This window comes from Heloderma suspectum, chromosome 17 (genome assembly GCF_057233095.1).
Source record: "Heloderma suspectum isolate Gila_16-S chromosome 17, 16-S_ref, whole genome shotgun sequence".
NCBI lineage: Eukaryota > Metazoa > Chordata > Lepidosauria > Squamata > Helodermatidae > Heloderma > Heloderma suspectum.
In genome coordinates, this window is record NC_139474.1 from 17,575,392 (window position 1) to 17,596,582 (window position 21,191).

General features: G+C 51.7%; 2 protein-coding genes and 1 long non-coding RNA gene across 3 annotated transcripts in view; 1 reads left to right on the forward strand and 2 right to left on the reverse strand.

Annotated features, from left to right (window-relative positions):
- OAZ3 (ornithine decarboxylase antizyme 3) overlaps nucleotides 1–3,398 on the reverse strand; it is a 5,744-nt gene extending 2,346 nt beyond the window's left edge. Inside the window, 4 exon segments of the mRNA XM_084823621.1 lie at nucleotides 260–435; nucleotides 1,663–1,737; nucleotides 1,739–1,799; nucleotides 3,379–3,398. Of these exon segments, the coding sequence (XP_084679747.1) occupies nucleotides 260–435; nucleotides 1,663–1,737; nucleotides 1,739–1,799; nucleotides 3,379–3,398 (332 nt within the window).
- Nucleotides 3,399–4,536: 1,138 nt separating this feature from the next.
- Nucleotides 4,537–5,910, reverse strand: LOC146334620 (uncharacterized). The gene is made up of 3 exons (XR_014786260.1): nucleotides 5,749–5,910; nucleotides 4,796–5,145; nucleotides 4,537–4,675 (listed from the first exon to the last, which is right to left on the reverse strand). It is a non-coding gene; the product is annotated as an uncharacterized LOC146334620 (long non-coding RNA).
- A 372-nt stretch (nucleotides 5,911–6,282) lies between these two features.
- MRPL9 (mitochondrial ribosomal protein L9) lies at nucleotides 6,283–17,439 on the forward strand. The gene is made up of 7 exons (XM_084823811.1): nucleotides 6,283–6,419; nucleotides 9,132–9,291; nucleotides 11,507–11,631; nucleotides 11,768–11,818; nucleotides 14,556–14,657; nucleotides 15,648–15,731; nucleotides 16,954–17,439. The coding sequence occupies exons 1-7, from the start codon at nucleotides 6,321–6,323 to the stop codon at nucleotides 17,071–17,073; spliced, it is 741 nt and encodes a 246-aa protein (XP_084679937.1). The 5' UTR covers nucleotides 6,283–6,320; the 3' UTR covers nucleotides 17,074–17,439.
- Nucleotides 17,440–21,191: the final 3,752 nt, after the last annotated feature.

Below are 21,191 nucleotides of genomic sequence, written 5' to 3' on the forward strand. Positions count from 1 at the left end.
GGCCAGCACCAGGATGTTTGTTCATTGGCTTAGCCGGCTGCACTGTGAATGTCCACTGTTAATATTGTGGCTGTCCCTGTTGGTACGTTCTGTATGTGATTTCCTCCTCACTGCCACCAACACACATGTATACTTGGAACTCGCTAACACTCCACCTGTCTGCTGAAGTGAGCGACAGAACATTTTGCTGTATTTGAAAGCAAGGCTGAAGACTGGATTGGCTCTAGTGAGGTTCATGTCTCCCCAGTTTTCTACTCACCTTTCACGGCTGTTGCGGTCCAAGACAAGGTGAGGCGTGTCAAGAAAAAGGGTGTGTCCTCGGAGAAGGCCGTGCCAGTGAGTGGCACCCTGGCTGCCACGTGCAAAGTGAAAGTCCAGCTGAACCAGGTGGTCAAAGCGCTGCCTATCGCTAGCGAAAACGGCGAGATTCCTGCCCTGTTTGCGGCATGGGTGAAATTTTGGGAAATGCTGCTTATAAAAATATTGACAAAATGATGCGGGGGGGGGGGGAGATTGCCAGATACCCTGAGCATCTCCCGTTTTCAGTCATTTATTTAGTTATTTATAAAGGGTTTTTAATATCCTCCTTTCATTGTAAAATGATCCCAGGGTGGGCGATGAACCTCTTTCTGCCAGAGGGGCAAATTCCATTTCAAAGGAGGGGTGGGCCCAAAAGCAAAATTGGCAAGGCCAGCAGTGCAGGCAGATTTTAGCTTAAACCTCTTCTGCCAGTGGCTAAGCCTTAGGAGAGCATTTTGTCCTTTTCGAACGGAGAAAAATGCACAAAAGCTGGGAAACCACCAAGTCATTGGGGGCAGGGGGAAGGTGCATGGCCAACCGGGGAAATCCGGGGTGGGGCTGGATTTGGGTTGTACACCCCTGCAAAATATTCTAAAATTCATTATGAAATACACTAAAGTCAGTCAGTGTCAGATTTCATATATGTTGCCTTTCAACTAACCTACGCTAATAGGTAGGCCCAACTGTTGATCAAAAGGCCAGGAGGAAAAAAAGCTAACCAATGTTGTCACCAGTCTTCATAGAATCAGGGTCATAGAATAGTAGGGCTGGAAGGAGCCTACAAAACCATCAGGTCCAACTCCCTGCTCAGTGCAGGAATCTAAGTCAAAGCATCCCTGACTGGTGGCTGTCTTGCTTTCTACAACCGGGGGGGGGGGGGGGGCACCACTGAGAAGGCCCTGTTATGAGTTGTGAAAGTCTGGACTTCTTTTGGTGATGGTATAACTAAAAGGGTCTCCCCAGCAGATCCCAAGTCACAGGCAGGATGATACAGGCAGTGATGCTTCTTTAAATATCTGTTTGCTTCTACCGGAAGATGCTGTGTGGACAAACAGCCATTCTTTGCAGTAGTAGCTTTTCCATGGGGTGCGGCTGAATGAGGGGAGCTTTTTTCCCATTCGGCATAGTATCTCTTAGGGTCATCTTTTTTTTCTTCATAACAAAGCTGAAGTATATGTAAGTGTGATAATCTCATGTTCTTGCCTTGTCCCTGCCTCCATTCCCTATCCCTCTCTTGCTGACTTTTAGATTGTAAGCCCTTTGGGGCAGACACCTTCACTTTGTACAGCACCAGGCACATAGACGGTGCTACGTAATAATAACCAGATGCGAGGCCTACAAGGCTAAGGTGAAGTTGCTTACCCTGTATACCTCTTTTAGGTCTCCACCGTCTCCTTCGCTGGCCCTTCTCCTGTCTGGGCAGCCGCCCTCAAACTCAGGAACACTGCAGGCAGTAACGGGGCCGAATACTCAAGTTCTCGTACCGGGCAAGGGTCGAGCTTGTGAAGGAGAAGGGAAAGAAGAATAGGATAAACGTTCAAAGCTATACATTTTCTAGAAAGCAAAGCATCCATCTTGGTTTGTTTTTTGGTCAGAAAGAAACATGGCAAGATGGGAATGTGGGGTGCAGGAATGATCCACAACCAGCTCAAAATGGAATGACCGTGGTTGTGACGCACACGGGTCCGTTTTTGACAGGGCAAAATTACCTCGCAAAGTGCTTTGTATTGCGTCTGTTGTGTGAGGTAAATGTTAACAAATGTGCTGTTTTATAAGCAACGCTGAAGGCGACTTTTAATTTTATTCCCCTGGCATGAGTCAAGCTTTCACCAGCCACACAAAGGCACGTCATGCATTCATCATGGGAATTTGAACTTGTTAAAAGCTCCCATGTTGGCGTGATCATTTCAAAAGGCGACATGGGAATGAGACCTCAGAGGGGTGGTGTGGGTGAGTAGGTGGGTGGGAACAAGTTTTTTCCCTCTTTTCTGCAGATGGGAATAAAATAAGCATGGCAGGGGGGTGGGGGTGATGGCCAGGCAAAGATGGCCAATTTTGTCTAGTTCAGGGGTGCCAAACCTCAGGCCCTCTGGCATTCCCCTCATGGCCATGCACCTTTCCCCCCAATAGTTTGGTGGTTTCCTGGCTTTTGTGGGGGATTTTCTCATTCTGCAATGCTGCAATGTCTCATCATCTAAGGCACAGTCACTTGTAGTAAGGATTGCAAGCCAAAATAAGCTGGCAGTTTTGGCCCCACCCCATTTTGTGGCTGAAGGTCTCATGAAATTTGGCAAAGGGGTACAGGTTGCCCAATTCAGATCTAGCTAGTCCAGCATCCAATTTCATGCTACGGCCAGCCAGGTGCTTCTGGGAAGTCCATAAGAGTCAGTGTGGTGTAGTGGCAAGAGTGTTGGACTGGGAGCTGGGAGATCCGGGTTCTAGTCCCCGCTCGGCCATGGAAGCTCACTGGGTGACTTTTGCCAGTCACAGACTCTCAGCCCAACCCACCTCACAGGGTTGTTGTCGTGAGGATAAAACGGAGAGGAGGAGGAGAATGTAAGCCGCCTTGGGTTCCTTGCAAGAGGAAAAAAGGCGGGGTATAAATGCAATAATAAATAAATAAGCGGGATGTGATTTCCTCTCCTACAAGGTGTACAGATGGCCACCCCTTACGCTCGGTTTGGAAGCGCTCTTCATAGCTACGCCCCCCCCCCCCCCAAATGCAGCCGGCTCTGTTGACCCATATCAACAAACCAGTGCTAGGAGTTTCATCACCAGGAACAGGTCTTTGAAAAGTGAATGGGAATGTCTTAATTGCCCAGACAAAACCAAGCCACCCCAAAATACTCTGAATTGCAACAGGGAATCATATATTGTTGTGACCCGCCCAGAGAGCTTTGGCTGTTGGGCGACATAGAAATTTAATATTCGTGCCTTTATTTATTACATTTCTACGCTGCCCAATAGCCGAAGCGTGCTCTCTGTATTTTGCTGGGAAAATCCATTTTCTCTCCAGCTGCGAGGATCGCAGCTAAGCCCAGAGGAAACCACCCCGGGAGCCCTGGTCCCACTACTGACCTCCTGCCAAAGGGTGTCATTTTCCGCCGATATTTAAGGCGGCACTTTCAGGGGGAGCAGAAATAGGGGTTGGGGGACAAGACTGGGTAAGAGGGTTTCAGGATCTTCCCCCTCTTGGTCCAAGGAAGGGAAAGTGTGTCTGATGGATTCCGGTATGCGCAGTGTAGCTTCGGGCAGTGCCTCCCCTGGGCAAAGTGAGTCCTGAGTTCCAGACCCCCAGCCTAAGTACCAAAGGGCCCCCATTATGACATATCTGAGCCCCCAAACCCCATGGCAACGAAGGATGTGCAACAAGCGCTATTGTGACAGGCCACGCCTCCCCTCTGGCCACACCCAGGCAAAGCTCCTCCCACTCCTAGCCATCACCTACGTCCTCTCCCTAATAATGATGTCTACACTATGCTTTTAAACCAGTTTCAAACCGATTTAAGATTAATGGCTCCCAACCAAGGGGAACTCCTGGAGTTGGGCGTAGGGGCTACTGATTTTTCATGCTGACGTTTTAAATAAACATTTATTTACGCATTTACTGTTTATTTGCAAAGCCCCCAAAGCAGAGTATATTAAAATATCAAACTACAATATAACATTTGCCAGCAATCTCACAAAAGTTAAAATTGCTAGGTGAAGTACCGAAGTAATTAAACCAGTACTGTGCCAGTTCAAAATTTGTTGTGTAATATAAGAGTAATAACAGTGGTTACTGCGCAGTCTATACATGTACAAAATAAAACAAGTAAGGCTTGTTAATGTAGTGATTACCATCTAATTGCTGTACACAAATAAATAAAAACAGGCTACCGTCGCACACTATCTGTTGTGTATGTTTTTATTGTGTTTTATTGGTTGCACCCTGCTCTAGGATTATTTTATCATGAAAAGAGGGAAATAAATTTCATAAATAAAATGCATGCTATTCAAACTGCTATTTTGAATATTGAATAGACTGCTATTCAAACTACAAATTTGAGCTGATTAATCAGCATTCTTGTTGATTAATCAGTAAGAATTCATTAACATGAGTGTGTGACTTAACCAGCGTGGTGTAGTGCGTGGTTAGTATGTTGGACGAGAAGTCGAGCGTTGCTGATTCAAATGCTCGCACAGCCACGAAGCTTAGCGGGTGACTGTGGGCCAGTCGCGCTCACTGTGGCCTACCTTACAAGGTGGTTGTGGACCCTGGAAGCAAGGAGGTTGGACCCTGTACAGCCTGCAGCTTCTTGGAAGGAAGGGCAGGATGAAAACGTAATTTATAAAGTATGGTTATTGTGCTGAAGTTTTAATTACCGATGCAAGGCTGAAAAGAAATAAAAGACAGAGCGTTTGAAGGCTGTGTGTGTCACCACCACCACCCGGCTCCCTCCTCCTCATGACAAATTTGATGAAGAAGAGCCGTCAGTCAAATTTGTTTAATTACAGTTTTGCTCAAGAGGTGCCATCTCCCTTTTTCGTTTCTTTGAACACGGTCAGAGTGCTTTTTGAAGGTCAGTACTATTTCTTCCAGGGCAGGCTGTTGCACCTTTTAGCCACGCCATGACAGGCAGAACCTCAACAGGAGCTTTTTCTGCTATCGCTGCACCTGCACACCGTGGAGAAGGAACTTCACCTGTTGGCTTTCTACCTGTCAAGCAGCTGTTCACCGGGTGGGGACCCTTCAGAAAAGAACAATGGCTGCCTTCACAAGGATATTCTGCATAGGTTCACAGCTGCTACTCTTCTCTTCGTCTCCCTTTGCAGGCTCCAGGGTCTGGCACTGGATCTCAGGTCCTGGAAAAGGTTGCCCAACCAGTGTTTTAGTGGCCAGACTTTCCTCTTTCTGCCTAGTTTTGGGGTGCGGGGAGGGCTGGGTTTATGATGCTCCTGCGTTCTATATTGTGGGTTTGTTTTTTAAAAGTGACCGGCCAGATGGGCGATTAAGAAATTTTTAAAAATAAAATAAAAGAGTCCTTTGTGGGGTGGGGGGAAGCACTCTGCACATGCTCAGCGGTGCTCCCGCCTCACATTTTTTAAAAAGCTGCTTTCTGTCATGGGGTGATGGAAGAGGCCCTCTGTACATGCTCAGACACACCTTGCCACCAGTTCCTGTTGAAAAAGAACCTGTTCCAGGGGAAATTGCATATGGCCAGGGGTATTTTGCCCTTTCACCTTCATTCTACCTCACTGGGTGGTTGTTGTGAGGATAAAATGGAGAGGAGGAGGAGGAGGATGGAAGCCGCCTTGGGCTCCTTGCAAGAGGAACAAAGGCGGGGTATAAATGCAGTAATAAATTAATAAATAACATTCTCTTTATGGGGAGGAGCGGTGGTGCTCGCCCCTTTTGCTTCTCTAGGCCCTTACAAGCGCCTCAGCCTTCGCTCCCTATAAAAGAACCTTTATTCCGTTCGCAGGAGCAGCACGCTTCGCACATGCTCAGAAGCACCGTGACCTCGCGCTCTTTTTTGCAAAAGGCCCTTCGTTCTCGTTGCGGGAAAGAGCTCTGTACGCCCTCAAGCGGCCCGTTGCCCCTTCCTTCGGTCTCTTCCTCCTCCCGCTGGTAGGAAGCGGGAAGGCGCTCTGTGCATGCCCGGGGGCCCTCCGCTCCGTCCCATTTCATTGCTTATTTATCCCCGCCGCGCTCAGCGGGGCCGAATTCGGAGCAAGGCTTCGCCGAGGAACCCCGGCTCGGTGCAGGCGCGGGCGCGCTCTGCACGTGCTCAGGGGCGGCGCGGCAGAATCGCGCGGGGGAGCGGGCGAGCGGCGCGCGCGCGGACCGCGAGGGGAAAGGGAGGAAGGGATACTGGGCCGCCCCCTCGGTCTCCGGCCGGGCCGCGCCGCCCGCGCCGCCCGGCGGGCGGAGCCAGGCGAGGCCGGGGCTTCGCCGGGGCCTAGCGGCGAGGCCTCAGGCCGGCCGGCCCAGGCGCGTGCGCGAGCGCGAGCGGCGCAGGAGCGACGGCCGGGCCGCGATGCTGGCTGCCGCGCTGAGGGGCGCCGCGCGGGCGGCGGCGGCGGCGGCGGCGGCTCCCCCGCCTCAGCAGCGGGGCCTCGGGCGCTCGGCCCCGCTGGTGAGGCGGCGGCCGGGGCGGGGCGGGGCGGGGCGGGGCGCTGGGGTTGCCCTTGCCGGGGCTGGGGGAGGCTCTCGGGCGGGGGCGCAGTTCAGAGTGGCGGGGAGGCCGCAGTCGACAGAATACGTGTGGGGGTTCGGGGGGCGCAGAGGGGTGGGGGGCCATAGTCTCAGGGGGGCGCAGTCTCGGGGGGGACGCAGTTGACAGAATACGTGCGGGGGGTTCGGGGCACAGAGGGGTGGGGGGGCTGCAGTCGACAGAATATATGTGGGGGTTAAGAGGGGCGCAGAGGGGAGGGGAGGCCGCAGTCGACAATACATGTGGGGGTTCAGAGTGGTGGGGAGGCCTCAGTCGACAGAATATGCGTGGGGGTTCGGGGCACAGAGGGGTGGGGGGGCTGCAGTCGACAGAATATATGTGGGGGTTAAGAGGGGCGCAGAGGGGAGGGGAGGCCGCAGTCGACAATACATGTGGGGGTTCAGAGTGGTGGGGAGGCCTCAGTCGACAGAATATGCGTGGGGGTTCGGGGCACAGAGGGGTGGGGGGGCTGCAGTCGACAGAATATATGTGGGGGTTAAGAGGGGCGCAGAGGGGAGGGGAGGCCGCAGTCGACAATACATGTGGGGGTTCAGAGTGGTGGGGAGGCCTCAGTCGACAGAATATGCGTGGGGGTTCGGGGCACAGAGGGGTGGGGGGGCTGCAGTCGACAGAATATATGTGGGGGTTAAGAGGGGCGCAGAGGGGAGGGGAGGCCGCAGTCGACAATACATGTGGGGGTTCAGAGTGGTGGGGAGGCCTCAGTCGACAGAATATGCGTGGGGGTTCGGGGCACAGAGGGGTGGGGGGGCTGCAGTCGACAGAATATATGTGAGGGTTAAGAGGGGCGCAGAGGGGAGGGGAGGCCGCAGTCGACAATACATGTGGGGGTTCAGAGTGGTGGGGAGGCCTCAGTCGACAGAATATGTGTGGGGATTCAGGGGGCGCAGAGGGGTGGGGGGCCATAGTCTCAGGGGGGCGCAGTCTCGGGGGGGACGCAGTTGACAGAATACGTGCAGGGGGTTCAGGGCACAGAGGGGTGGGGGGGCTGCAGTCGACAGAATACATGTGGGGGTTAAGAGGGGCGCAGAGGGGAGGGGAGGCCGCAGTCGACAATACATGTGGGGGTTCAGAGTGGTGGGGAGGCCTCAGTCGACAGAATATGTGTGGGGATTCAGGGGGCGCAGAGGGGTGGGGGGCCATAGTCTCAGGGGGGCGCAGTCTCGGGGGGGACGCAGTTGACAGAATACGTGTGGGGGTTCGGGGCACAGAGGGGTGGGGGGGCTGCAGTCGACAGAATACATGTGGGGGTTCAGAGGGGCGCAGAGGGGTGGGGAGGCCGCAGTTGACAGAATACATGTGGGGGCGCAGAGGGGTGGGAGGCCATAGTCTCGGGGGCGCAGTCTCGGGAGGGACGCAGTTGACAGAATACGTGTGGGGGTTCAGAGGGCGCAGAGGGGTGGGGGGCCGCAGTCGACAATACATGTGGGGGTTCAGAGTGGTGGGGAGGCTGCAGTCGACAGAATACGTGTGCAGGTTCAGGGGGGCGCAGAGGGGTGGGGGGCCGCAGTCGACAATACATGTGGGGTTTCAGAGTGGTGGGGAGGCCGCAGTTGACAGAATACATGTGGGGGTTCAGGGGGTGCAGAGGTGTGGGGGGCCGCAGTCGAGAATACATGTGCGGGTTCAGAGGGGTGGGGAGGCCGCAGTCGACAGAATATGCGTGGGGGTTCGGGGCACAGAGGGGTGGGGGGCTGCAGTTGACAGAATACATGTGGGGGTTAAGAGGGGTGCAGAGGGGTGGGGAGGCCGCAGTCGACAATACATGTGGGGGTTCAGAGTGGTGGGGAGGCCTCAGTCGACAGAATACGTGTGGGGGTTCAGGGGGCGCAGAGGGGTGGGGGGGCCGCAGTCGACAATACATGTGGGGGTTCAGAGTGGTGGGGAGGCCGCAGTTGACAGAATACATGTGGGGGTTCAGGGGGGCGCAGAGGGGTGGGAGGCCATAGTCTCAGGGGGGCGCCGTCAAGGGGGACACAGTCGACAGAATACGTGTGGAGGTTCAGAGGGCGCAGAGGTGTGGGGGGCCGCAGTCGACAATACATGTGGGGGTTCAGAGTGGTGGGGAGGCCGCAGTCGACAGAATACGTGTGCAGGTTCAGGGGGGCGCAGAGGTGTGGGGGGCCGCAGTCGACAATACATGTGGGGGGTTCAGCGGGGCACAGCGGGGCGAGGGGGCCTGGGCTTGCCCGGGGGCGGGGGGGGACAATAAGTATTTATTTCCATCACTGTGCACAGTACTTCATGGAGCAACCTCGCAAAAAGAACCATAGAATAGTAGGGTTGGAAGGGGCCTAAAAGACCATCGAGCCCAACCCCAAGGTTCCCCCCCCCCCACCACCACCACCACCACCACCACCCCCCTGTGGGTGCACAGTCTTAATTTTTCTACTCCTCTGCAGCGTGAGGTTATTGGCAACTTGGGAGCAACCCCCCCCCCCTTTTAAAAACCTGGTCTCCCTGGGATTTCTGCAGGCCAGGAGGAGCCACTTTCATGTCCTCCACAAATAGGGAGCTGGGGGGCGAGGGAGAGACACAGGCCAAGGGGGGGAGACGCAGAAAGAGAGGTGGAATGGGTTGGACCCCTTATTAAAGTTCTGTGTTTCCGCCACTCAGGGAACGGTCATTGTGGAGCGTTGGTGGAAGGTGCCCCTGAGCAAGGAGGGCCGCCAGCCTCGGATCAAGCACCGCCGGTTTCTTGTCTTCCGTTTGGTGGAGGACACCAAACATAGTCCAAAGGCACCACTGGAACTCATCCTCACGCAGTCCGTGGAGGGTATGTTTCCCATTTACGCCCAGACCAGGCAGATGTCCAAAGGGGAGTGAGGTGCTGTTCGATGAGGATTTTCTAGTTTGCCTGAACGAGTGGAGACGCACATGATTACATCCCTCATGTGGGAGGGAAGGAGATCAGGGCAGAGATTATGCTTGCCTGCAGCTACCCAGGCTGGCTTCTCACTGAGGGGGGTAAACTGAACCTAGGCTGCACTATTTGAGACTGCAGGTAGAGGCTTACATGATGGAATGCTCCGCCATTAAAAAAAAGAGTAACTCCCTGCAGTTAGAAAACTAGCTTGTCAGGGCTTGAGCCCTTCTCCCCAACATATTACTTTTCTGCATGCAGGGATTCTTTTTAAAATGGAGGAGTGTTCCATCACATGATCCCAACCTGCAGCCTGAAGTGCTATAGTTAAGAACATAAGAGCCGTGCTGGAGCAGACCAAGGGTCCATCTAGTCCAGCATTCTGTTCACACAGTGGCCAACCAGCTGCCCACGGGAAACCCACAAGCAGGACCGGAATGCAACAGCACCCTCCCACCCATGTTCCCCAGCAACTGGTGCACATAGGCATATTGCCTCTGATACTGGAGGTAGCATAGAGCCATCAGGACTAGTAGCCACTCAAAGCCTCCCCTCCAGTTAAGTCAGTTTTACTCCCTCTTGACGACTATGCTGTAGTGTTGTCGTAGATGAGGTAATACTGAAATATTTGTGTCGGGGGGCATGAACTTGGTTCAGACATTTGCCTAGTGATATGGGTTTTCTGGAAAACCTTGAATTGGAAAATTTTCCTATACACTTTAATTGAATTTGCATAGGGTAATTTGCACTGCAGAAAAAATCAGTTTGCATTGGAAAATGTTCAGGTGCTCTAGAGGGTTACCTAATTTTGCATGTTTGTTTTACTTTTATGTCACAAACAAGAAAACAAAAATATCCCGTGTTAATTTTTTGTCTTAGTGCACTGCAAGTATTTGATCTGAATTATCTAAGGGGGAAACATTTAAAGCACACTTAGGGCACAATCCTATGCATGTTTAGACAGAGAAAAGGCCTACAATTCCTAGCGTTCCCATGCTGGCTGGGGAACACTGGGAGTTTTAGGCCTTTTCTCTGTATAAACATGCATAGGATTGTGCCCTTAATGGGATCTAAATGTTGTATTACATAGACATTTTTATTGTCATTAAATGTTTACAAGTATTCCGATCTCCCATTTAATTTTAAAGACTTATGTCCCATATTTCAATGGGGCTGCTCTACATAGGACTGACATTGGATACTACCCAATACTTTTCTTAAGTTGGTTAAATTTAAGGACTTAAACCAAAGGTACTGAAGGCCCTGGACACATTAACAGATTTTAGCAAACCAAAGAACTATGCATGTTATGCTGAAAACCGCTCATCTACAACTTTGAAACTGCCAAGGTTTCCCAGTACTGTATTTGCAATTGACATCCATTTATTGTTACTAATGAACTTATGAAATGGAAAAAAATTCCACAGAAAAATAAAGTGCTGGAAAAATTCCCATCCCACACCACTGCATTTACCTACTACCCAACGTCTTGTTTTGACCATGTACCTGAAATAATGGCATATTCTTCCCCTGTTTACTCCTGCCTGCATTTCCTTCCTCCACCTGTTATCTCCCTTGTGTCAGTTTCTAGATTGTAAGCCCTGAAGGGCAGTAACTTGTCTAATTCTTTGTGAAGCACCATGTATGTGGATGGTACTATATTAAGTAATTATGTTTCCAATTTTATTTTCCTTCATTATTTTCGGGGCTGTGTGTATACTCTATGCTAGAAATTAAAGTTCAGCACCAAGATAAGCTGGGCTGTGCAAGTTGTGTAAATCATACATTGTTTCTCTTGTTTGATATAATCCATTCTGACATATATATTTTTTTACAATCTTGTGTAATTTTACGGTTTTACTGGTTATTGGAAGGAAAATCGCATAACCTTCAGAGATTTCAGGCAGTAGCTACACACTTTTGAGCATACCTTCATAGCCCTAGGGGCTAGGAACATACCCCCCCCCTTCTTTTTTTAAAGGTAAGCTTAGATTCTTGAATTCGGTGCTTTCATGGCATCGCGGCGTGCATGCACACCTAGTTATGTGAGCTGTGCTTTGTAAAGAAAGAATGTTTCTGGGTAATGGCTGTGCTTTGTAGAGAAACATTCCGCGTGTCTCATTTGCAGATGTGGGAAACCGTGGCGATGTTGTCTTTGTGGACAAGTCTTTTGGTCGCAACAAGCTCCTTTCCCAAAACAAGGCCGTTTATGCATCCCCTGAAAACAAGAAGATGTTTGAGGAGGAAAACCGAGTGAGTAACTCGGGCGGGGGGAGGGGGGGTTGCTGCCTGCTCTCCAGGGACACCTGCAATGCTGGACCAAGCCCAAAGCAACACAAAAGGTGACCTGTACTTCACCTCATGCCTGTCTTCCATTTTCCACCCCTAGCTACGTCTGGAAGGGAAGCTGCCAAAGCTCCAAACCCACAGCAGCATAAAGGTGAGCTGATGCAGACTGAGAGTGTAAGAAGGGGTGTTGAGCAGGACAACCCGTGGAGGTCTGTCGGCAGCGTGGGTGGGAGCCCCATCCAATCATGCATGCTAACCCCTTTGCTGCATATCTGTCACGTGCTTATTTATTTTACGTATTTATTTTAAGCGTTTTTATCCTGCTCTTCGCTGACAAGGTTCCCAGCTTACATAAGGTTGCGCAGTGGGGAAAACCTGGAAGGCATGGTCCCGGCTGGTGGCAATATGCGGTCCTAGCACTTGAAGGGTTTGAGTAGGTCAGGAATTTCGTAAATTTGGGGGATCCGTCAGACCATAGGTTGTTCGAGCCCAGTGTCATTTACCTTGACGGGCAGGAACTCTGCCCTGCCGCCCAAGATCTTTTTAACCTGGAGGTTGAACCTGGGACCTTCTGTGTGCAAAGTATGAGCTCTACCTGCTCAGTTATGGCCTCTTCCCTACTACAGGCTGGGGTTAGTTTGGTGGGTTACTAGCTGCACAAGCCATCCCTTGTGTGGTTGTGGATTTAATGTGAATTGCAGCTCGTTGGAGCTCATGATAAAACCTGACTTCACTACCCAAATTCTGCTCTGGGAAGCATGAGCCCATGGTCATGTGCAGAGTGCCTTTCCATCACAGCGGAGTAACTACAGCCATGAGTCTATGGGATACTAAGCTGGAGAATATGGCTTCTGGCACAACCTGTCCAAACCCTGCCCCCTACTGAACTGAACCCTCGGTTGTGTTCTTGCTCCCTCTTCTCTTTTCCTCCCCCTCCCCATGGAACCTGAATCTAGATTGTAGGCTCTTTGGGGGCAGTGACCTGTTTGTTGACTGATCAGCTTGACCATGCTGGTGCCTCACTTTCATTACACATGAACCAGCTCTGGGTTCTGAGGTCAGCTGTGTAGAATGGGCCACCTTCAAGAGTGTGTGGGTGGAAAGCAGCTCGTGTGGGGTGTGGTGAGCTTTAACAAGGCGAGGCGGCCAGGTCTTGCCAAATCGGCCTGTGGAACTTGGCATGGTGGCGCGGGGGACTGGTGCAGCAAAGGGGACGCTCTCCGTGGTAAGATTCACAACAGCAGAGTCCCGGCTCCAACTAGTGGACAAATCTGACCCGGAAGCTTTTAGAGCAGTCACGGAGTATCGCCTGACCAGCCTATTGCTGTAGAGAGACATCTCAGCTGATGAATCTGCTTAGGGAAGGGCCATAACTCAGGGCTCTACCATGGCTTCCCAAGTTCAGTCGCAGCATCTCCACTCAGGGCTGGAAAGGACGCCTTCCTGAAACCTTGGAGAGCCACTACCAGTCCTTGATGATACAATACTGAGCTAAATAGACTGATGCAGCTATACACGCAGCTTCCTAGGTTCTCCCTTGCAGCCAATGGTGGGCAGTGGGGCACACAGCCGGACCCCAGCCTGGCATCTCCTCTTCCCCTCAGCCTGGATGGCAGCCCACCTTGATGTTGAATGTTCCATCAAGTGGCTTTGCCCTGATCTTTTAAGTCCAAGCTGAAGGTCCAGTGGGAAGAACTCTAGGAATGCCAGCCCAGCAGTAAACTCCTTGAGTTGGCGTATGTGAATTGGGGGCAAACGCATCACTTAAAACAGGCGTGGTGTAACTGTTAGAGAAGGGGCTGGCCATGCAGTGCCTGTGGGTGCGCCTGTGCCCACCAAGACCCGCCAGTGCACACAGCAGACCCCTTAATGACCCCCCCCGTTCACTTCCTTTTTCCTCTGCCTCCCCCGATCCATCCACCATCAGTGCTAGTTGCTTCAATGCCCTCCCCTGCCTCCTCCTCCTCCCCTGCTTTTGCGGCTGTGCTTCCTCCCTGCCAGACCCCTTGTGACTCCCTCCAGTCACTTACTGATTCTCTCCCTCGCATCCGGTTGGATTGGGCCTGGGAAGACCTGGTTTTTAGTCCCTCACACGGCTCACTGGGTGACTTTGGGCCAGTCACCGACTCAGTCTGCCTAACCTACCTCATAGGGTTGTGAGGATAAATTAGAGAGGAGCAAGATCATGTAGGCCGCCTTGGGCCCTTTGGAGGAAAGGTGGGATGTAAATGTAACAAAGAAAGAACTGAAGGAAGTTATCCTGGCTTGGTTAAGGATTGGATATGGCGTACCTATGAATAAAGTAGTATCTGTTCTAGGGCCTTGGGCCCATCCATTTGCACATTCCCTTTGCTGTCAAACATTTCTTGCTGGAATGTCCATGATTCTCAGGTATGTGACAGGTATACAGGCCTTTCTGTATACCTGGTTCTCTGCTCTGAACTTTGTCTCGATTCTGGATGACGGCGCTGATTTACAACCTGAGCACTGTGAGCAGGCAGTCCTCCTTTTAAGACTGTTTGAATTATAGGGAACAAATCGCTGATGAAATAGCTCTCTTGCGTTTACGATAAGACTCGTGTGTGTATGTAGCACAGCACACACCCTAGCTGCCGTTGTGTCATGAACTTCAGTATACACCTATCTCTCCTCCCTGACCATCACAAGTTCAGTACCCTCTGAGGATGTGCTGATAGATCCAGAGCGCCGGGATCTAGCCCCAGGGACAGACCAGAACAGCTTTTTAATGCTCCTTTTGGCTCTGTGGTGGAACTTTACCCAAGGGAGGCTGCTTTTGTAGCTTGAGCCTGCAGCATAGGGTGAGGTCAGTGTAATTCAGCTGCAGGCAGGCTGATTTTAAAGGATTTTTGTTGTGCCTGCTTCTGTAGACCGTCCGGTTCCTGCGAAACTGCAGCCTGGACATCGGAGTGAACGACTGTGACCAGTGGGAGCTGACCAAGGAGATCGTGGCCCGCCATTTCCTCCGAAACGTGAGTCCTGCCATTTATACGTGTATTTTTCTCGCGTGTGTGCTGTGGTGGTGCTGGTGGGGAAATCAGCTGAGTTAGGGTACAAGCGGCTGTAATATGGAGTCAGACCAACTGTCCATCTTAGTCCAGGACTGCCTACTCCAAGTGCTAGTAATTCTTTGGGATCATGCCAGAGGGAGGACAGGCCCGGTTCTTTTCTACTGGTTGCCAAGGTGTCAAGGTTCCACTTATGACCTGGACCCCCTGAGCAACTCCTTAAGGATCTCTTGCCTCCTTAAGAGTCCCACCTTCCTTCTTTTAAACTTCCCCTTCCCAGTAATGTGGGGTTTAGACTGTAGACATGGGATGACTGACACTCTAGACAAAGAGTTTAACCACAACAGTTTACTGGTAAATTAAAGCTAGCAAATCACAACTAAAGGTATTTACACAATAGAGCTAGGTGATACAAAAGGCCTTAAAAGAAAATACAAGTTGCAAAATGCAAGTTCCATTACCCTAGCTGTCCTTAGGCTTCTCCAGGCTGCTTCTTCCTGCTCAGTCTTCAGACTTTGCTCTCTCTTCAGGCTCTGGCTGTCTCTCTGTTCTGGCTCTGGCTGCAGCCTGGTCTTTCTGACTCTTACTGCCCCCCCCCTCCTTATATACCCTCCTCCCCAAAAACTGAAAGTACTGCTTCAAACCTGACGAAATGAAACTCAAGTGGAGAAATGAAACGGACACTTCACTGGAGAAATGGAACTACTCCTCTCAGGGTTACCCCCTTCCAACCGAAAACTCCAGGCCTCTAAGCCTGACCCTTTCCCCCTTTGCCTTTGTAGGCCTCAGCCTTCACACAGGGTTTGCTTCCAAGACCATGCACAAAGCCTGTACTTTCAATGCTGTGGTGGCAAACTTGGCAGCAATTTTGGGGGGGGGGGTGGCTCCCGGAGGGGCGCTGACTCCTGGAAGATGCCCACCTGTTATGATAACACTGTGTCCTTTTTCTTTCAGCTCCAGGTCGTGGTGCCCCTGCATGCGTTGAAGCTGCCCGACGAGCCCATCACAAAATTGGGCGAATACTGGTGTGAGGTGACGGTAAGGCCAACTTCCAGCATGTGCATTGCACCTGGTGCCTCTACCCAGAGAGGCTTTAGGACAATCCCAGTTTTCTTAGGACTCGTGTCTAGTCTGCCTCAGTTTATCAGGTCTGTTGTATGCACCCAGCCACAAACATCTATCTAAAGTGGACGTCACTGGAAATCAGTCATGAACAAGAGCAGCCTACCAAAGACGACTAGCGAATGGAACCTCTGTGTTCAGAGGTGGCGTACCGCTGAATGCCAGTTGCGGGGAGCAACAGGGGTGGGCTATCACCTTCATGCTCTTTCATGTGGGCTTCCTAGAAGCATCTGGCTGGCCAGTGTTGAAGACAAGATGCTGTGTTAGATGGACCCTCAGTCTGAGCCAGTGGGGTTCTTGTTCTTACTATACAGGTTCTTACTATACAGAAACGTGAACTTCAGTGAGGTGCCTCTGTATGTAATCAGGGGCATCGTGCTTGAGCAGTGCAAGTGCAGAACTGCCCTCAGTTGCTCCCTGCAACGTGTTTCCTCTATCTCTGTTCGTTTATTTGGGTACATATACTGCTGATATGCCTACCCAGTACTTAGGTTGACTGTTGTTCACCTCCTGTGTGCTCACGCTCATTCTTCCAAGCCTGTTTGATCATTGCAACCTTTGCCCTCTCTTCCTTTCATGCAAGGAGTATTTGGTTGCTGGTCATGCAGATAGGGCTGAGATGATGCTGGGGATTGGTGCAGCGGTTGCCGATGTCACAAAGGCACAGAGGGCTCCCTAAAGCAGTAATATTTCCCCTATACCAGTCTTCCCCAGATGTGTTGGACTACGAGCCCCATAATCCCCAGCCAGCATGGCCATTTTTCATGGGGGGAAGTTCATAGGGGGAAGATGGATATGAGGAGTTGGGGGGACTCCAAGGTGGAAGATAGTAGTTTTGCCAAAGACAGTTACCTTTCCCTCCTGCAGCTTTCAGGCAGTATCTCTCTTGCCCATGCAGGCAAAGGGATGGAGGGGGAGAAGGGGGACAGGTGTGTGCAGTATTTATCATAGATGTTGGTGCCCTTTTTTCCTGAAAGAAAATGCCAAGGCGGTGAATGCAGGCTTTGTACAGGCCAGCACAAGAGGCCTCACTGCTGCTTCCCCTCTGCACTTCTTCTCGACTACCATCGTCTTACCTCAAGGGAGCAGGGCTGCCATCTCAGCTCCTCTCCCATCTCTGCCTCCTTGTGCGTTACAGGTGAATGGCCTCCACACCATCCGGGTCCCCATGTCGGTGGTGCAATTTGCGAAGCCCATGACCGCAAGCGACAGGTTTTGGCTGGCCCAGCACGAGCCAGAAGCCGCACCTGAGCAGTAACGCGGGATGCCCTTGAAGTCCCCGAGGAGGATTATGGGAATCTCTCTCTCTCTCAGATGCGCCAAACATTGGATACAATCCAGCTTGCCTCCACAGCTCCAAAAATGGAGCCCATTGCCAGTTTGGGTTTGGACAGGATTCTCTCTGCAAGCTGGGGCCTTCGTACTTGAGGGTGGTGGGAACCGGATCTGAAGGGGAAAGATAGTTTTCTCCCCTCCTAAATAGTAAAAGAAACCTTCATCTCCAGCAAGCGGGTTTCTCTCAGGTAGAATGGTTACTCCAGTCTGTGTTTGTTTCTGCCCGCACATCTCTCAGAGAGCAGGAGAAACTTCTTGCAAATAAATATATTCCTGTGTCAAAAATGTTTTTCTTGCGATGAGTAGTTTGGCAGGGCCTGTTCTCCGGATAGGGAGGACGTAGAAGGAGCAGCCATTAAGATACGCCTCATCTCTGGGCTCTTAATGTAGGTAGGCAGATCTATATTGAAACATACTGAAAGGATTTTGTGGTGGGGATGGAGCCTTTGGCATTGATTGATAGGCTCCAGTGCCTCACTGTCACGGAGGAGCAGACAGAAGGGTCGCTGACATGCTATTGGCCGAGCTTGCTGTGACCCAAAGGGTCGCTGATTTGCTGTTGGCTGAACTTGCTTCGCAGGCGAGGGGCAAGGCTGGCAGAACGTCTTGGGAAACAGGTACAAGCAGCAGCCAAGGAACAGAAGGTTGGAAGAGGGAGTGGTCCAGAGCAATAAGGAGAAGTTGCACAGAGGGAGGAAACCTGGGGGGAAAAGAGCCTAGAGGAGAGCTGATCATGGTTAGGATCTGAAGCAGTGAGGAAGGCTGACAATAATTTGAAAACACCACCCAGAGTTTGGGCTGAGGTCTCTAGTAGAATAATATTCATGAAGTGTTTTTGCGAAGTGGTCAAGATGCTTCCCATCATCTCAGTAATTCTTACAACACATTGCAGAATCCTGCAACGCTGATTTTTTTTTTAAACACTGGGCAGAATTGTGCTGGATCGATGCAACTGTGCTGACTAGCATTGTCTGTGAAAGTTGTAGCTTTCTCTGTGCGAGTGCACAAGGGGCCCAGCCATAGGAAGGTGGTGGGCTGCTGAGCATGATCCCAGCTGAAGCTTTGAACCATCTTTGGGAGCGGGCTGCTTGGAAGGCTGTGCAGCAACCCCTCTCTCCTCCACGGCGTCTCCTCCCAGGTGCACCTTGCCATCGGAGATGCCGCCATCATCTCTTCTGTACCGAGCATGGAGAAATGCAGGGCATAAAGGAGACAGCACAGGCAGTTTCCACATTGGAGGACAGCTGAGGCAAAAGCCTGCAGACTCTTGCCAGCACAGGTCTGTCCTCAGTCCTGGGCATCTCCTGTCTTTCAAAGCCATTCATTATGTGCCGTTTGCCTGCAGCATTAACAATGCCATCTAAGCGCACACTGGAATAATTCACACTTTGCGATGGCCGGCTGGCATGGTGGATCCTGTTGTCGGAGCCAACCCTTCAGATAATTGATATGCCTTCGTTCGTTCTTTCCTTAAAAAATAATTCTTCCCAAGAGGGAAACTTGAGCGTTCTCTGCTTCAGGTTCGAAATGCTCACATGGCCTTCAGAAGGAAGTGTGGGCGCTCCAGCCCCACCCCTGTGTCCCTGTGGGGAGGATAACGGGAAATTTTTTTTTCTGCTTTTAAAAGCAAAGCAGGAAAAGCTGCCAAAAGTCTCATTAAGCCCCTACGTGATAACACTTGGGCGTGGGCAGGCAAAAGGGGCTCTCTGTCGGAGGAGAAGGGCATGAATATTCACGGGTGTGCTCGGTACTTGCCGCAGGAGGCCCATCAGTTATGGCAAGGTTGACGTCCCGCCTTGTCAAGGTGACTCCTGAGATAATGGCAAAGGAGGATTCTGCCAGGCGGGGAAGGAAGACGCTTAGAAACGTGGGGGTCGGTGGCAGAGAGAGGGCATGGCGGGCTCTGGAGATGCAGCCTTTTCGTGGTGGGCTTCTGGACGGGGTGGATATCGGAAGTTGATCTAGCAGGAGTGCACAGCTCCGGCCGCCCTGTACACATCTCAGCCATGGCACATGCCCCCTGGGCTTCTGAAGAGGTTTGATTCTGTTGGTACAAACTGCTCACTGTCACTTAGTTCTCCTGTGTCCCTCCCCTGTTAGCACTGCTACGTGTTCTGTGTGAGCAGGGGTCCGGACCCCAATTCTGTCATTCTCCCCTCCCCTCCGCCCCACCTCACTCTTCTTCTGAGTTGCTTTGATTCAACTGAAAAGCAAGATGTTTGAGGAAGCTCCGGCAGCTACGAGAGCACAACAAACCACACCAGCGAGAACAGGGCCCGCCCCTTTTGCTGGAGCCCCTGGTTCAGCTCCTAATGTATATATATTTTTGCATTAAAGATGCACCCTTCCTCAAGCTACCTGTATGCAAGTTTGCGTGACCCTCTCCTGTTGAACTCCACCAGGTGGCAGCAAATCACACCTCTGGATGATTTACGAGGCCCCATGCCCCGGGCCGTCACTGCTCATCCAGATCAGGCAGGTTCAGCCCCTCGGAGCCAATCCTGTGGAATTGCCTCACTGTTGGGTCTCATACACATTCCTTCGGTCACCTTTGGGGTGTGGGAGCTGTGACCACAGATTGGGGTCCCGCATGTGGGGCCAGCACAGACAGTCAGCAAGCAAGAACGCAAGCAGAAGCCCAAAGGTCGGTGAGGGCCCCGCCAGGGAGAGACAGCTGCAGCTTGCATCTCTTGAGCAACCGCTCACCTTGTATCAAAGGGCAGCCTGCTAGAATGGAGGAAGGGCTCTTTGGGTATTTGGAGACCAGGTAGATGAATCGGGGTGGCACGGGTCCATTTTGGCCATGGATCAGTTTGTGGTCTGGACGAGAGAAGACAAGAACGACCTGATCGGTCGAGGGGTGGATTCAGGAACTGAAAGGGGGGGGGGAATCCTTTACTGCAATGCCCCTGTATACAAACCTACGATGCAGCCACACTGGGGAGACTGTGTACCGTTCCAGTTGTCCTGTCTCAAAAGGACATTGTACAGCTGGGAAAGATGCAGGAAAGGACAAAGGCAACCAGAACGATGACTGGAGGGGGTGGAGTAGCTTTCCTGCGAGGAAAGGCCAAAGCAGCCTTCCCCCTCCTGGCGCCCTCCAGATGTGTTAGACTACAACCGCCCTCATCCCCAGGTGGCAGGGGATGATGGGAGTTGTGATCCACCACAATCTGCCTTATTTTCCATGCTGGCACGGGAAGCAGCCACATCTGCCCCGGCCTGCGTAGCTTCCCTGTTCCAAACGTCACCTGTGCAGCCCAATAGGGAGGTAATGCCTCTGTTCGCAGATTTCCATGGCCAGGATGCTATTTCGGCTGTTGTGGCTTCCTGGGGGCTGCGATTCTGAGTGTGCTGAGGCTTCTGTAAGAGGAGCATGTCCCTTCTAACCGGGAACAGTCTACTAATCCCCATATCCTGCTGTAACCAAGTAAATATAGTTGAAATAATAGCGCAGTTTCCCTCTCTTTTACTGGCTCCCGCCATTACTGCTTCCCCTGTGTCTAATTTTAGACGGGAAGCCCCTCTGGGCAGAGACCTGGGCTCTTGTGCTCTGTAAAGGGACATGCATAATTGATGGTGCTAAATAGTGTAATAATTACTACTACATTTTGGGAATGACTGTGGAACCAGATTAAAAGTGTGATCTTCTGCATTGGCCTTCCCCAACCTGGTGCCTTCCAGATGTTTTGGACCACAGCTCCGATCATTATTGACCACTGGGCATCTGGAGGGTACCAGGTTGGGAAGGCTGCGATATACATGCCTAGGATGTACAAAACTACATTTTAGGAATGACTGTGGAACCAGACTCTCAGCCCAATCCTATACATGCTTACTCAGAAGTAAGTTCCAGTGAGTTCAGTGGGACTTAGACCCAAGTAAGTGCACACGGGATTGCAGCCCTGGCCTTTTTTGCAAAGATCCACCCTTCTGGTTGGTTTGTAGCTACTCCTGAGACAGCTGCATTTTCAAAAGGCCCCACCCCACCCTGAATCCACAAGCAGGTTTTCATTGCTGTAAGTAAGGTGGAGCCTAAGT